At 38.6% G+C, this 15227-nt stretch overlaps 1 protein-coding gene across 1 annotated transcript; it reads left to right on the forward strand.

Annotated features, from left to right (window-relative positions):
* On the forward strand, positions 1-12327 carry C4H12orf40 (chromosome 4 C12orf40 homolog). Its single transcript, XM_032107677.1, has 11 exons — positions 1-648; positions 1969-2101; positions 2626-2692; positions 3119-3214; positions 5147-5252; positions 7408-7965; positions 8203-8275; positions 8942-9002; positions 9573-9639; positions 10350-10426; positions 11009-12327. The coding sequence occupies exons 1-11, from the start codon at positions 546-548 to the stop codon at positions 11627-11629; spliced, it is 1962 nt and encodes a 653-aa protein (XP_031963568.1). The 5' UTR covers positions 1-545; the 3' UTR covers positions 11630-12327.
* Positions 12328-15227: the final 2900 nt, after the last annotated feature.

A 15227-nucleotide genomic window follows, 5' to 3' on the forward strand; every position in this document is an offset into this window, starting at 1 on the left:
TTTTTTTTTTTTTTTTGGTCAGAAGACTATTTTCTTTGTCCAGAAAGACAAATTTGGAGAACAATAAACCCTTGGTGTCATTACAGATGACACATCTGGTGTATGTAATCTTGCTGATTTATTTGCTTATTTTATATGCCCCATAAAAAGCCCAAGTTTAAATTTTTTTAAGACTTTATCCTTGCCACATTTGGTATCTTTTATTTTAAAGAAACATTTTTAGTGATTGTAAACAAAATTTGAGAAATTAGCATTTAAGGACTAAATATTTGGCATCAAGATAACAATGATTTATTTTGAATACGACCAAATTATACTTGCTTTCTTCTTCAAGGTAATAAAAATAAATTAACAGCAAACAGGGCATGAGAATTCAGAGATGCTTCACCATGTGCTTTTATTAGAAATAGTTCACTAAGTCTTGCTTGCTAGTTTCAAAAGGATTAGCTATACTGGTAATGTGTTGTTGAAGCTTCTGTCAAAAATTTATTCTCTCCTTTAAAAAAATTAAGGAATACTTTGAAAGAAAGAAACTTAAGTCAAAGATGAAGCTTCTGGAAGTATCATCTCCTAAAAGTTCAGCAGTCAGTTTGGATCTTCTTAATCTTTATGTGGTTAATCAGATATCAACCAAAAAAGACAACACTGGTGAGTTTTGGGTATTCTGACTTCTCATAATTAGTTATTCTTAACTATTATTGCTGTTATTTTAGTTCTTTTTCTTCCATTTACAACTTAACCCTCAAGTAAGTGTTGTTTTATTTTAAAATAAAAAAAATTGTACATAAATACAAGAATTATGACTGAATAAAATGTCAGGGTGTAAGAGGAATCAAATAACCTTGGCTCCTGCCTACTTCACCTTTAAAGCCTTGTGCAGTGTCCTGGTGCCAGGCCACATTAATGTTTGCAGTAGCCAGGAGAGGCATGGCCAGGACCCTGAGGTTGTTCTGCACCTCCTCACATCATGCACAGGGGAAGGAGTCCCATCCGGTGGGGTAGCAGGAAGAGGGTGCCTGGGGAAGGCTGTGCTCCCTGTGGTGAGCACCTGCCTGTGAATCATCACTCTGTTATTAATGTCGTTTCTTATTTCATTGCTGTTTGCAGTCAATTGTGCTTATCTCGACCCATGATCTTTACCTTTTTTGCCTCTAATTCTCCTCTCCATCCTGCTGCAGAGTTAGGGGGAGAGAGAGAAGGAAAGGGAGAGGGAGACGGAAAAGAGGGAGAGGGAGATGGAAAAGAGGGAGAGGGAGTGAGTGGCACATGGTTTGGAGTGTTTCAGTGGGAACACTAAACTGGAGAATACCATTTCTAAACCACTACACACACTTATTACCTTCCTCATTCTATTCATTATTTTAACCCTATATCCATTTCTTTTTCTCTTTGCTGTAGAATCGGTCTATTTCTCATCCACTAACTTTTTCAGAACTTTGGGGGCTTTTGGAATAGTCTTGTCAGTTCTACTCATTTTCTCTCTTAAAATCTATTATTAAACTTCTTGAGAAACATCACTAAAACTCGAGTCCTAGCTCTTTAAATGTAGATGTGGTGCTTAGGGATATGGTTTAGTGGTAGACTTGGCAATGCTGGGTTAATGGTTGGATTCAATGATCTAAACAGTCTTCTTCAACCTAAATGATTCTATGATTCTATGACTGTTATCATCTGTGACATATTAATAAACCAGATTATGGAAAATTTTTTGTCCTATGCTCAGAAGAGTAGAAGGTGACTGAGGAACGTAACAGAGCCTGTACACACACAGTGGCTGACTAAATAATTTTATACTATCATGCCATTTAGAATAGAGTTTTTGTATTGTTAGTAGCAAAGAAAGCAATAAATACAGCTTTAAATGGATTAAGAAATCTAGAACAACAGCTTTTGTACTCTAATGAAAGTTCAGGAACCTCAAAACTTTCTCTAAGCCCAGCACTGACATACCAAATACTTTCTTTGCAGAGAACATGAGGAAGCCAGTCCACATTGATATCACTGAAGATGAAAAAAAACCTATTAGGAGACATAACTTAGAGCTTCCCATGTCACCCCAATGTACACAACATAAATCAAACTTAGATGATCTCCAGAGCAGGTACTTGTATAAAATAGGCAATAGTTACACAATGGTGAGGTTCTGGAAGAGGCATTTCATGATAGTCATAACGTTTGGGGTATTAAGAAAACTTAAACATACCATTGTTTAAACACATTGTGTAAACAGGGAAGTTTCACAACCACTCTTGTCCTTCCAGTGATACTTTTATTGTGAGAGAGTACTTAATAAATTCTGAATACAAAACTGCACATGAAGCTGAGAGATTTTTAAAGGTAATGTGTCTGTTCTCATGTCAGGTACGTGCACTAAGTTTATCTCAAGGAGCAAGTTATTCAAACAGCATTACCCAGTTATACTGTTTTTCCATTCAGCTTCAGATACCCTAAAGTGACCAGCTCACAGACAGGCTGCTCAAAACTGCTTAAGAATCAGGCTGCTTTAAGATGTGTGGAAAAATATTCCTAAATTATTTTGAAATTAATACTCAGAATACTTTAATCTTTTGGATCTTGTATTTTGTATTTCATAAGCTTTTAAAATTCATTTTATTCATTTACAAGGTTACAAAAGCAAGTATTGGCCAGCAGAAGACAGCATCTCTCAGAAAAAGTAAAATATCAGCATAATGTAAGTTTATTGTTCTTACGATATAAGACTAAAAATGTGCAGTAACTACTGTATTTTTAAGTGATTTTTCGAAGAGTGACCAAATTTCATGGATACTGAAACACATAAAGTCTTCTTCTTTAAGACTGTATCAATACATTATTTTCCTTATTGCCTTAAGTTTTTCATGAAAAAGTCACATCAGAATATATGAAAATTTTCTCTTCTTTGTGTTTTATGTGCAGAGATGTAAAAGATATAGAAAGGCTTGATTACTTTGAACTTTATGCTTAAACCAAAACAGTTTTAGATAAATAAAATGTCTCTTTGTTATGTTTTGTCTAGCTGTCACAAGTAACAGAACTAGGCTATGTTGATTCTAGTATGGAAAATGAAGACAACATGGCAAGAGTTTTTAGTGCTTGTCCGTTGTCCTCTGGTTTTCAGTTCTCTAACCATACACAGCTTTCAGAAGAAAATTTCAACACAAAACTAATGGGCAACATTTGGGAACAGACCAATGAAAAGAAGCTGCAAAACCAGGTTTGGTTAATATTTTACTTCCACAGAATTATTTTAAACTAACTTGCATTTATTTGGTGTGTAAAATTAGGGTAATGGTGAAGACAATTATGAATGATCAACATTTCTTGTAGGCTGGTGGCAATGAATATTCTGTATATACAAATATATTTCTTTTATTGTTCTGAAATAAGCTCAGCTTGAGTGTTTGTTCACTGAGCTCTCAGTATTGCTGATATCTGCAGAAAGAGAATTAGTCATACACTGCTGGCTTTCTTTTGTTTCTGGCTTGTAAAGTTGGTTAAAGAAAGCTGAAATATATTAGTTATAAATACAGCTTTCTTAAACACACAGTTAGAATAACTGGGTGTTATACGATCCCAGGTGATTCCATGACCTAATTTTTTATCTTTTAATGTCTCAGTGAGTAACACAGTTCTTACAGTGTTCTCAGCACTCTTCTGTTTAACTCTTTACATTTAAGAAACAACTGAAAGTGATTTGTTCTGATGCATGTTACTATTTTTTCTTTTTGTTGACTTCGTGACTCTTAAAAGAACCATCCTTAGAAAAGTGATAGCAAATATAATATGCTTCATTTTAAGCAAATATATTATTCATTGGAAGTAATAAAACAAATTCTATGTGTTTCACTTGAGGTAAGTGAGCAATAAATGCTCCAGGAGTTTCAGAAGGGGAGATGATGGGTTGTTCAGGGAATGAGTAGGCCAGAACCCCACAGAAAGCTGACCTGAAGAACAAAGAAGTCCAAGAATGATGTTTTCTAAACACAAGGACAGTCCACCTCTATGTGCAAGAGAATTATTAGATTCTGGAGACCAGTTTGGCTGAATCAGGGAACTCCTGACTGACTTCAAATGCAAAGAGGAAGTGTGTAAGGACGGATGGGCAAACCAGGAAGAAGATCAGAGCATCCCCCTAGCTTGGAGGGCTGGCATTTGGGTGGTCAGAGCTGAAAATCACAATGGGTGAGAAGAACAGCAAGGAGGACTTCTTGTCATCAAAGGTGCGTCATCAAGGAAAGGAAACCAAGGAAAATGCTGTCCACTACTAAAAAGAGTTGAGACCTAGTGACAAAGGGCGTGGAAAAGCCCAAGGTACTCAAAAACTACTTTTCTTCAAGTTTTTCAGACAAGTTCTGCTCTCTGGCTCATCTTAAAATGCAGTCAGGAGTTGGGGGAGAGTTGTACAAAACAGTAGGGAAGGAACAAGGTAGAAAATCCACTGTAACCTGGACATACAGAAATATATGAGACTGGACAGAGTCCATCCAGGTATATTCAGGTTGTTGGATGATGTCACTGCAAGGCAGGTATTTATCATCTTTGTAAGGCTGTGGTGATCAGAAAAGCTTCCCAGCAAGAAGAAATATGCAAAGGTTATGTCCATCTGCAAAAATGTGAGCATGATCTGGGGAAGCATCATCTTACCTCTGTCCCTGGAAGGATTAAGGAGCTAAGCTCCCAGAGGCAATTCCAAGGTACAGGAGGAATAAGAAGGTGTCTGCAAACAGCCATCAGATTTTCCAGTGTCATACTCTGCCTGGTGGACCCAATTGCTTTCTGTGATGAAATTAGTAGCTCTGGGAATTAGAGAGAAGATCAGGCATTATTTACCCTGACTTTAGGAAGGCTTTTGACAAGGTTTCCCATGGGATCCTAGTAGCCAAAATGGGCAGCTGTGATCCAGATGAATGGACAATAGGATGAGAAAAAAGTGTCTGTTACTGTCATGCTCAGAGTAGTTGTCTGTTGGCTAAAGTTTACTTGGCAGCAGTTGGGCTTTAAGGAGGTTTGGTCTTCTACTGTAAAGATAAAGAGAAATAAAAATAGTGGGAAAATATGTATATTGTTTGCAAGCCCAACTTGAAAGTTTTAAAGACTATAACAATTATGTATATTCACAGTTTGACAGCTTCTACTGTTTTCTCAGCCAGGAAACAGCTTTGATCAAGACCCTTGGAATACAAAACCTCCAAGCCAGTGTATTTACAGGAAGTCTGATACAGTGCCTCAGGAACTGTTTGAGCCATTTCATAGGTAGGCACTGATTTTACATTAATGAGGGAAATAGCAGTCAAGTTTAATAAAGAAAAATACTAAAATAAGCCAAAGCTTATTGCTACTGTTTTTTTCACTGACTTTTGGTGTTTTTCAAATAGAAATTGGAATCAAATGGAAATACTAAACATACAAAGCTATTTAAATTTGCTGAAAGGCAGCAAAATCTGAATTTTGGGTAGGCACTTGGAAAAATGATCTATTTTTTGCAATGTCACAAACATGACAGTGTTTCTGAATTCACCTTGAATGATAGCACAGATTTACTAAGAGGCTATGAGGAGGGGAAACTGCCCCAAGTGTTATTAGTTCTGGGCACTGTTGCAAGTGCTTTTCTGATGATCTTGATGCAGTAGCAAATCTGCACCTACATTATTTATACTTGGGATTCCATGAAAAAAGCATTTTCTTTCCTTCTCTTTCATATGTGATCCTACTATAGCTTTCTTTATTCCCCATAAATGATTCAGTAATACATCTATGAGAATATACACTTCGTTTTTAAAAGAATGGATAGAAATCAAGAATACATTTCTTTTTGTATGTGCTGATTAAAAATACTTCAAATCACAGGTGGTTTAGGGCCAGACTCATCTGTACTAAACATTTTCATTTTCTTTCCAAAGGGTGTCCCTTGAATCTAGAGGTCTTTCATAGCTAATCTTACTTTACTCCTTCTATTCCATAAGCCTGCCATCTGGTTTAAAGTTCCTGTCCATCTCTAGCTTAGGCTGGATAGAGATATAAAAAGGCCACATAGTATTTAGCTGTTTCTGAAGTGCCTACAGCCTGTTCACTTGGGGAGTCAAGTGACTGATAAACTCACTGACCAAATACTGAAACACATCAGCCACCTTAACTTCCACTCTTCTTGTAGCTTTTCCTGGCTTTCTCCAGCAAAACCTAAAATAAGCATAGCATTCACCTTGCTGTATATCTGTGTGAATTCCCAATTAATATCTTTACATTGAAGCCCTACATAATCTTATCTCACCTACATCTCTCCTTTCATTTCTCCCTCATCTATTCTTAACTTTTACTTTGCATGACAAAATATTCAGCTGGAGTTGAGAGAGAGACTGAATTGCTTCACAAAATGGTTTTACCTTCCTCATGTAGATCTATCCAAGTATCTTTAGGAACATACTCTAGTGTTTTTAGCCTTCTAAAACTGTTCTGGAGAGGTTTCTGTAAGCAGAGAAAACAAGTTTCTCATTTAAGTTCCATAGAACCTTTATCCAGTTCCAAGTATTTCCTGATCACAACACCACAGATGTTTTCTCCAGTAAGAGTTTTCTGTACTACATTTCAGTTTTCAAGTTCTATTGATAGCCTTACTCAGAGCGTTTTAAAGAAAGGGCTTTTTTTGAATGGCCTTCTTTGCCCGATCTCTGTTCTTCAGAAGAATCTCAACTTTTTGCTCAGTTTCTGAAAGGTCAGTCAGCAGATCTAGCCCAGAAAAAAAACAGTGAGAATGTTAGATTAGGAGCCAAGTAAGTGAAAGCATGATAGCTTTCATACCCATGATGCTCATACAATAAAATCTTCAAACCTACTACTCTCAGAAGTGGGGAAGTAGGGGCATAATGAAATATCTGACTGGCCTCCTGACACTGGAACAGAAGAATTCTGTGCTGAATCAGGGTTGCTGATTTCGAGTACAAATGAAAGTCACTTTTTATGGGCTTTCAGAATGGAAAAGAAATATAGTCTTGAACAAACTACTTTTATGAATGGAACAAACTGTCTTCCTCTTTACTTATTTCCCCCCCTTTTCTTTTTCTCCCCGAAGTGGCTGCCTTTGGTCAGTTGGTGGAGCAGCAGTGACATACCGTGGCTGATTTTATAAATCACGGTTTCCTATCCAGGAGGATATGCTCCATGGCTTTGTATATTTGGAGACATTAAGAAACAGAACTCCTTTTAAATCAATCTTACTATATAGTATATATAAAACATAATAAAATACACACTTTTTCAGTTGAAATACTGTACATTTAGGACAAAATCAAGTGTAATGAGCAGTGAAGTTTTTGAGATTTTTATCATCAAGTTATCATAAAATGTTGTGTTCACAGTCAGTATTTTACTTATTTGTGTACTAAGCAAAATGCTTTTTTCTTTTCTACCCCTGTTACACCTCACTGCCAACCCCCAGGCTAGACCATATGGATTTTGCCAGGAAAAATCCAGTGATAATGGCCAGTAATGAATCAGAAAACTGTGAAGGAATAAAAGAACCAGTATTTGATGTTGTGAAAGAAACTGCAGAACTGAAAGATCCCCAAGATGGAAGTGGTTGTTCCTTTCTGGCACTATTTGAAGATGAGAGTCAACCAATCCATAATAATCCGTCCGCAAAGCATTTTAATCCTTTTTCTAACCAAAGCAATACTGACATTTTTTTCACTGTTCCTGATGTTAGAAATCAAATGACCAACAGAAATTATTCTCATGACACTAGAAAGGTTTATCCTGCAATCAATGCAAAAGAAAAGTCTGTAGACAGACACCTTGAAGGCATTTTCACAGCTCCAGAACAGGTTTTCCTTAAAAGCAACAATGCCTCAAGTGCAAGCTACAAGGAAACCAGTGGACTTCCTAAAACCCACCTGCAGAACTGTCATGAGGGACAGAGCTACTTCATACCCCGTGAAAAGAAAGGAAAAAAAGCAAACCTTGAAAAAATTGGTGCGTGTCAATATTTTAAGGACATATATTCTGGGTTTTATTCTCCTTTTAAACACATACATTCTTAGAACCAGAGATGTATCTGCCCCAACAAAACATCATGACTTTTCAAAATGCAGTCACTTAATTTTAAATCCAATTATTTAAATTATTTTAAAAACTTGACAGAAACCTTTCTATTCAAATTGCATTTATTCTATTGCGTTTTAAAGTCAACATTTACTTTTTTTATTTTAGAGACATTTGCTTATCACCATGATCAGCACAATAGCTTAAAGGAGAATGTGCAGAATTATTCAAGAAAAAAAAGGTGAGTGTCATGGAAATTACCAATCTCTTAACCAGTGATAACTGCAGAGACCTTGCTGAACTGGAGAAATCCTGCTAAGAAGACAGGAAGGCAAAATTCTAAACAGTATTACTGAGGACTCTAGTTTTCTCAGTGAAAACAGTAGTGTGTAATGTGAATAACCTTATGCACATGTAAGCCCATTATGCCTCTGTGTCTGCCCATAATAAGTACATATTGAAATACTGCTTCATGGGACAGTTTGGTGTTCCTGAAGTTAAGGTGTTGATCTGGCTTGTCCTCTAAAAGACTTTGTCTCATTCCACTAGCTACAGAGCAAGTAAGTGTCTTCCCTGGGCTATGTGAGTGCCCAGTGTTTTACTAAAGACTTGTTTTTCAAGGACTGATACATAGCACCTTCCATTTTACAAAACAGCACTATTTTCTGTCATTGTTTCAATTCCATTTTGCATTTCAACTGCAATGAAGTTTATGAAAAACATATTCTTGGTGTTAAATCTCAGGTTCAGAGATAAGTCCAAGGATCTCAGTAGTAGAAAGCATTTAATGGTTACTGAAGACAAAATAAAAATTGAAAAGTCACCAGTAAGGACTTTAACTCAGAAAGAAAATAAAAATACAGGGGGAAAATCACTTACCATAGGATTTTGTGTTTGCATTCCTCAGTGATGACAAGTCTGTGAAAGAAACAGCCTGGAGTGAGAACCATCTCTTTGTATTTGAAGAGGTAACTTTTTAAAAATACGTATTTTTTGTCAAACCCACTCTCTGCACAATTCATTTGAGGTGGAGAAGGATTGTCCACAGTTAGAAACTGAATATATCTTCACTGAATCCACTACCACGGAAGATTCTTTCCCATCATGGTTTATATAAGGAATTCAGACAGAACTGCTTGTAGTGACGTGGTTCAGATAGACAGCCCTTTTAGGTCCACAGTTCACATGGTTTGATTCACCTTAGCTGATGCCTGAAAGACATTGTGTAAGTTACCCATCAACACTTAGGATCGGGTTCTGCAGGCAATGCCTAGACATTGTACGCAGGATGCTTCAGTATTATAAGGGAGCTTCATATACATATAAAAGGGAGCCAGTATACATATAAAAAGTGTTTCAGATGCCTTGCCTGTAGAAGCCACATATGGTACTGCTCAGGCGTAAAAATACCTCTTAAAATAATTTGTGGTACAGTGCAGTGACTCCTTTATGTAACACAGAAACTGAGTGTTCCTCTCTTAACCTGAGATGCTGATCTAGCTGAACCCTCACTATGAATATCTTATTATTTTTAACAGTTCACAACAGCACAAGAGGAAGGGTGTAAGTTTGGAGTGAGTTCATACCTTCATGAGATGGAGATGGGTTAGTACAATTTATACATTATCACTTAAAATTTTTTTTCTCTACATGTGAAGCTGAAACATTTACTTTTAAAGCCAGGGAAATGATCTTTTTAGGATATTACCTTTGATGAGGGCTTGTATTTCTCATTCACACAGCACTGTAAAAAGACAACTAGTATTATCAGGTAACTAAGAATTACCTGTGTTTGCTTTTCCTTGAAGAGATATTCTCTTCCACTAGACTATATGTTGTCCAGATGTGGGCAGAGGGAGGGCAGTAAGCTAGGCAGTCCCTTCCTGCTCCCTCAATAGCTGTAGAGTCAACTGTGCTGGCTGCATTTCAGAGCAGAAGATCTCTCAGGAGCCTCCAAGAGAAAAACACGTAACTTGTATGGCAGCCAATGTGCACATGGAGTCTGCTGTGTTCTCGCACAGCCTGCGCTCTGCAGAGTCCCTCTTCCTTTTGGGTAGCACAGTTCTGCTGCTGATTAACAGCACAGCTGAGGCTTTGGGGGACCCATCTCACAACCTCTTTAAGATGTGTTGATCTGAGAAGAGAAGAACTGGCTAAGAACTAGATTGACCTTGCTAACATTTTGTTCTTTAAACAGTATCTTAAAACTGCATCAGAAACAGTAATGTTTAATTCTACGTGCTGTACTTGAGAGTTGGATCTCTGGGGAGTTTTTGGTGAGTAACCTTTCTTTCTTTTTCATCTAACTTTTCAAGATGTGGAGTCACCACTCAGCAGCCAATCTCACTCTCCAAGGCAGACTGAGAGCTATTTGAGCTCTAGTCCTGACACAGTGAGTAAACCCTCGTGGGTTGGCAGGGCTCGATTTGAATCATATCTCTAAGCCTGAGTGCACCTAAGGGTGGATGTAGCTGGAATCTTGTTTCGTTTTGTATGATGTAAATTCATGTGTGATGAGGACAAGAAATTATTAGCTGTGAATTTTCCTAAGTAGTTTGATAGACATGTTCTCTTGATCCTGGCCTTGTGGAATTACAGTAGCATGACTGTGGGAAGATGCTAAACAAACTTCTGTGCTCTTCCTGTATGTATAGCTGCCTTACATTACATGCCTGTAGAGCAGTATGGTTTGACACACTGTGTTTTCAGTCGTTCTCGAACACAAAAATACCATGGTGGAAGAGTATAAATTGCTTGTGAGAATGCAAGTCTGCCTCAGCCACCTTCTCTTCACCAAAAGCCAGAAGTACATCCTTGGAAAAGGAATGAAAAAAAACCCACATTCAACCAAAAGCAGACAGCTCTGGCCTTTCTGTTTATTTCACTAACTTAGTTAGTAGTAAGTCATTATTACTTTAGTCCTTAGTTATTGAACTATTTGAACAGTTACAATGGCACAATTCTGTTCAAACAGTCTGAAGAAGAAGACACAGCCAAAAAGAAGGAATATCTGAATGAGCAGTCCTTGAAGACACACGATGCCAACCTATTCTCAGCCTCAGCACGCAGAGAGGCCCCCAAGAGCTCTCACACCCAAACTGCGGCTATGCAGCCCAGCAGTACTTTGGCTAGAGAAGAAGCAAACAATCGTCAGGAGAAAGACTCTAATTTTTGTGCCACAGAGGAGGAAAATAAAACCGACACAGCCCTGTCTCAGGGCTCGTTACACCGCGCCCTTAAGAGGGAGCATGTCACTCGCAGCACCAGGTGCGATGTTTGGTCGCAGACCGAGCGCTCTGTGACAGAAGTAGAGAAGGTGGATGTGGCCACGCAGTGCAGCACCTTGAGGGTATGCACCTGCGGAGGGTCCCTCCCCGCTGCCCGCAGCCCAGGCGGGGTCCCTCCTCCCAGCACCGCCGGCACCGCAGGAGAGCACGCACGGCCAGTGCAGGAGGTGCCGCAGCCCGCGGGCACCGGCAGCGCGGCCGGGACAGACGCCTTCTCTTCTGAGGTCGAGTACCTGAGTTTGGCTGGCAGGAGGACTCTAGAGGTGCTGAACTACATTGATAAAATGAAGGAGAGAGATAAACAGTGATCAACTATAATGGCATATAACGAACACAAAAGTTTTGTCCTGTTCTCAGTGTGTTCCATTCAGTTGGCATATTTTGACTTTTCTAGCCTGGTTAGACAGAAGATATTTTTACTGTTTGTTTGCTTTAACTATGGATTTCTGTCTGCCTACTGCTGTCTCAAAGTATGGGTTTCCATAGATATCCAACTGTTAACAAAGGATTTTACAATAGCCTAGTAAATACAAACATTAGGAATTAGATTGGCTTCCTCACCATATATCCATATATCCATATATCCATATATCTGTAGTTTGGAATTGATTGACTATGTTTCTTTTAAGATAGTGGAAAGATGTTGTTCTACTTCAAAACATATTTAGTGTAGCTCTAAGTTTAGAGCCATTGTCTGATTCTTACCCATTTTAACAGACAAACTTGCCTTTGCCGTGTGTTCATACTAAACACACAAATAGGAAGCAACAGGAAATGTACATCTGCACACATAGAATGGAAGGTAATTTAAAAAGAACTAATTTATTAATTTTTTTAAATGCTCTCTTTTCCTTCCACAGCAGATCCATTCATTCATTTTCTGGCTGTTAATACTAACAAATCTTTCATGTGTTTCTGTATTCTGTCTGTAAATTGAAAATCTGAATTACTTTCTTCTTCATTTCAGTATTTGTATGGAGCTACAAATCACAACAAATAAAAGTTTCTGATAATATTGTTTCTAGGTTATATTCTTGCCTTGTAAAAAGTTCCTGGTAAAGGTGGCAGGGAGATTCACTGTTTCTAACATCTACTTATAGATCTGTACACCTTCACTTCTAGATAGATATCTCTCTATTTTAACCATGTGTGTGTGTATATATATACATATAAAAGCCTGTGTGTCTGTCTGTGCTGGAATTAGCCAGCTGGCTGCATGGGTTCCTCTTCTTCACAAACTCGGCCTGGGCAAAAGCTTTGCTGGAGACTTCCTTTAACAGAGCAGGAGATTTGCCTTTATAAGGTTAGTATGTTGTACTTTCCCCTTGGAGTCTGATGTTAAAAGATTCACTGGCCTTATTCCCACCAGGTCGGGGGTTTTTCTATGTTTTGTAGAAGGTGTGGGTGACCCAGCCTGGATGAGACTTGTCACCATTCTTTGTCTCTGTTCTCATCATCAAACTAGTGGCTGTGTTTGCTGCTGGGTTTTATTTTTTAAGTGAAGAGCCATTTTTAAAAGAAGGTCTATATTGCTCAATAGTTTGGAGGTTTATGGCTGTGCTATTTTTAAAAATAGCACCTCAGAAATTTCAGTGGACTTTTCTGTACTTGGAAGAAAATAGCATTGTCTTTTATATGTATAAATTGCATACATGGGAAGTGGTTTGCACAGCCAGATTTCTGAACTGTATAACTATCACTTAGCCAATTCACTGCCCACTTCCTAAGGCTTGACATAAGCAGATTTTCTTTTTTAGGTTGCCTCCATTTATTGTCAAACCAAACTCCCTAGTAATTTTTTTTAGTGCAATATTCATCTTCTTCACAGGAGATATAATTTATTTGAATAACAGCTATGATTTTCTGAAAGCTCAGCTGTTACCAGTGGTTTCTAAAGCCCAGCTGTTCACTCAGTGTGACGAAGTCAGTTCAGATTGTGCCACACCAGCAGCGGCCCATGCTGGCTTCAATGAGGACACCTCTGCTTTCCCAACAGTCCCTCACACCTGGTACGTACCTGCCAGTCCTTCCAGTGGTGCGTGTCCAGCTTCCCAGCCTCCCTCACGGCTGAGGTGTCTCCAAGGCCCTTGGCCTGCCAGCCTCCTGCAATACACTGTGCCAGGGGCCAGAGAGTGGCACATCATGGCTAGAAGCTCCAGCACTGTATGCTTTACACTTGGAGGGGTTTTATTACCCCAGCAGATGTAAAACTGCCTTGTGGCCAGAAAGTTCTTCGGTGTCTGGGTTAGAGAGGTGCTGATGACCCAAATAGAGATGAACTGCCATTAACTCGCAGTGGAAGTTCTGCTCCTGATTTCTCTGATGGTGGCATTGTTGCTGGGACTTTTAAACTGTGGTTAGTTTTACACTGAAGTGAGCTACCCAAGTTCAGGCAGATACTCCAGATCTGCAGAGCTGGCCCCTGAGCAGACACATTCCCAGTCTGTGCCTATGAACCTGTGGGACAAAGAATGCAGGTTGTAACTGGGAAAAGAGAGACAGCTGCAGCCTATGGATGTATGTGGCGTTTCAAACGCTCTTTATTAAGTTATCACTCATATTTATCATCATTTAAAGCCTCTCAGTGGGTATTGCTTATTTTCACTTCAGCCACTGATATAGAATCTCTCACAATCTGTCCAGTTCCAGCCAGGTTCCAACCTGGATTGCACCATTTCCCAGTAAGGACTGAAATTCCATTGCTCAGTGCCAGAAACTCACCCTTTGACTGGCTGTAGGTAAGAGCTGCATACATGTCTCTAATGCAATAATTCACCACTTGGGATATGTCAATCACCGTAGATAATCATGTTGCAAAGCCTTTGGATGAGAGTATATAAAATCAAATTACCTTCCCATTTTTACCTGTAATTGCAAAGCAATCAGAAGAAAGAAAACTATCTTTGTAGTGGTTTGTGTGCTGGCAATGATGACAAATAAGGCAGTGTGCTCTTTTTAGCCACTAAAGAAGTATTTGAAGTATTTACATTACTATTATTGCATTAAAAGAGACTTATGCTTTCTCCTTAGCTCAGCACCAGTCTGCCCCTCTGCTGAGGTGCTTTCTTTCCCCTGATTTTTTTGTGACTTCTGGGAAGAGCTGAGTTTGATTTAACAGGAAGTAGTAGACTCAAACTGTGCTTTCTTCAGCTGATAATTCAGCAGCTGATGCTATTAATCCATCAATATTTGCAGCGTACAGCTATGATTGTCATCTCACTATATGCATTCAGGCACCACCAGCTTTCTCTGAGGCAACAGCTTAGGCAGAGGCACTTCTTTTTCATCCATGTCATTCTTCCTGGCAGCATGCTGAGCCTCCAGGGAGGCCATGGAAATATACTTGTTTTTGACTGGGTTTGGAAAGCATCAATTATAAGTAGAGTTTTAGAAGGGAAAAGGACAGAAGGGTACCAAAAAACAGGAGCATTTGTTTATTGGTGGCAGTCAAATGCTTCTAAATACAGATGGAAAGACTCTCACTGAAAATACTACTGTAAGCTTCAGTCAGAATCAGTTTTAATATGCAGCTTGTAAATTTTTTTCCCTCTAAAATCAGCTCTAATTAGAGTAACCTGCAAGGTAAGGTTTTCTGAATGTCACAAAGAAATTTGTTCATTAATGGACAGTTTGTTGCTGGATGTTCCGCCAAGAGTCTCCACAAACTTCGTAGAAATTCTTATTTCATTTTCATGAAGGATTATCATTATAGGAAATGAGAGGCTTTAGTCTTCATACAAGTAATTATTTCTCTGCTAGAAACTGTGAATTGGCTTTTTAAGGGTTTTAGCACATAGCAGATTGAGGAAGGATGAGTTTTCCTGGAAAAAATATTTAACTCTCTGCATTCAGTGCCTAATCTGTCCCCATGAAAGTCAATGACCTTTCTGCAATACTTCTTCAGCC

Source organism: Corvus moneduloides, chromosome 4 (genome assembly GCF_009650955.1).
Source record: "Corvus moneduloides isolate bCorMon1 chromosome 4, bCorMon1.pri, whole genome shotgun sequence".
NCBI classification, from domain to species: Eukaryota; Metazoa; Chordata; class Aves; order Passeriformes; family Corvidae; genus Corvus; species Corvus moneduloides.

Excerpts from the sequence above, each read along its gene's own strand:
- C4H12orf40 (XM_032107677.1), top strand. The coding sequence starts at position 546 with ATGAAGCTTCTGGAAGTATCATCTCCTAAAAGTTCAGCAGTCAGTTTG. Across the intron at positions 7,966-8,202 it reads AGCAAACCTTGAAAAAATTG|AGACATTTGCTTATCACCAT; the intron begins GTGCGTGTCAAT and ends TTTTTATTTTAG. Across the intron at positions 9,640-10,349 it reads CCTTCATGAGATGGAGATGG|ATGTGGAGTCACCACTCAGC; the intron begins GTTAGTACAATT and ends TAACTTTTCAAG.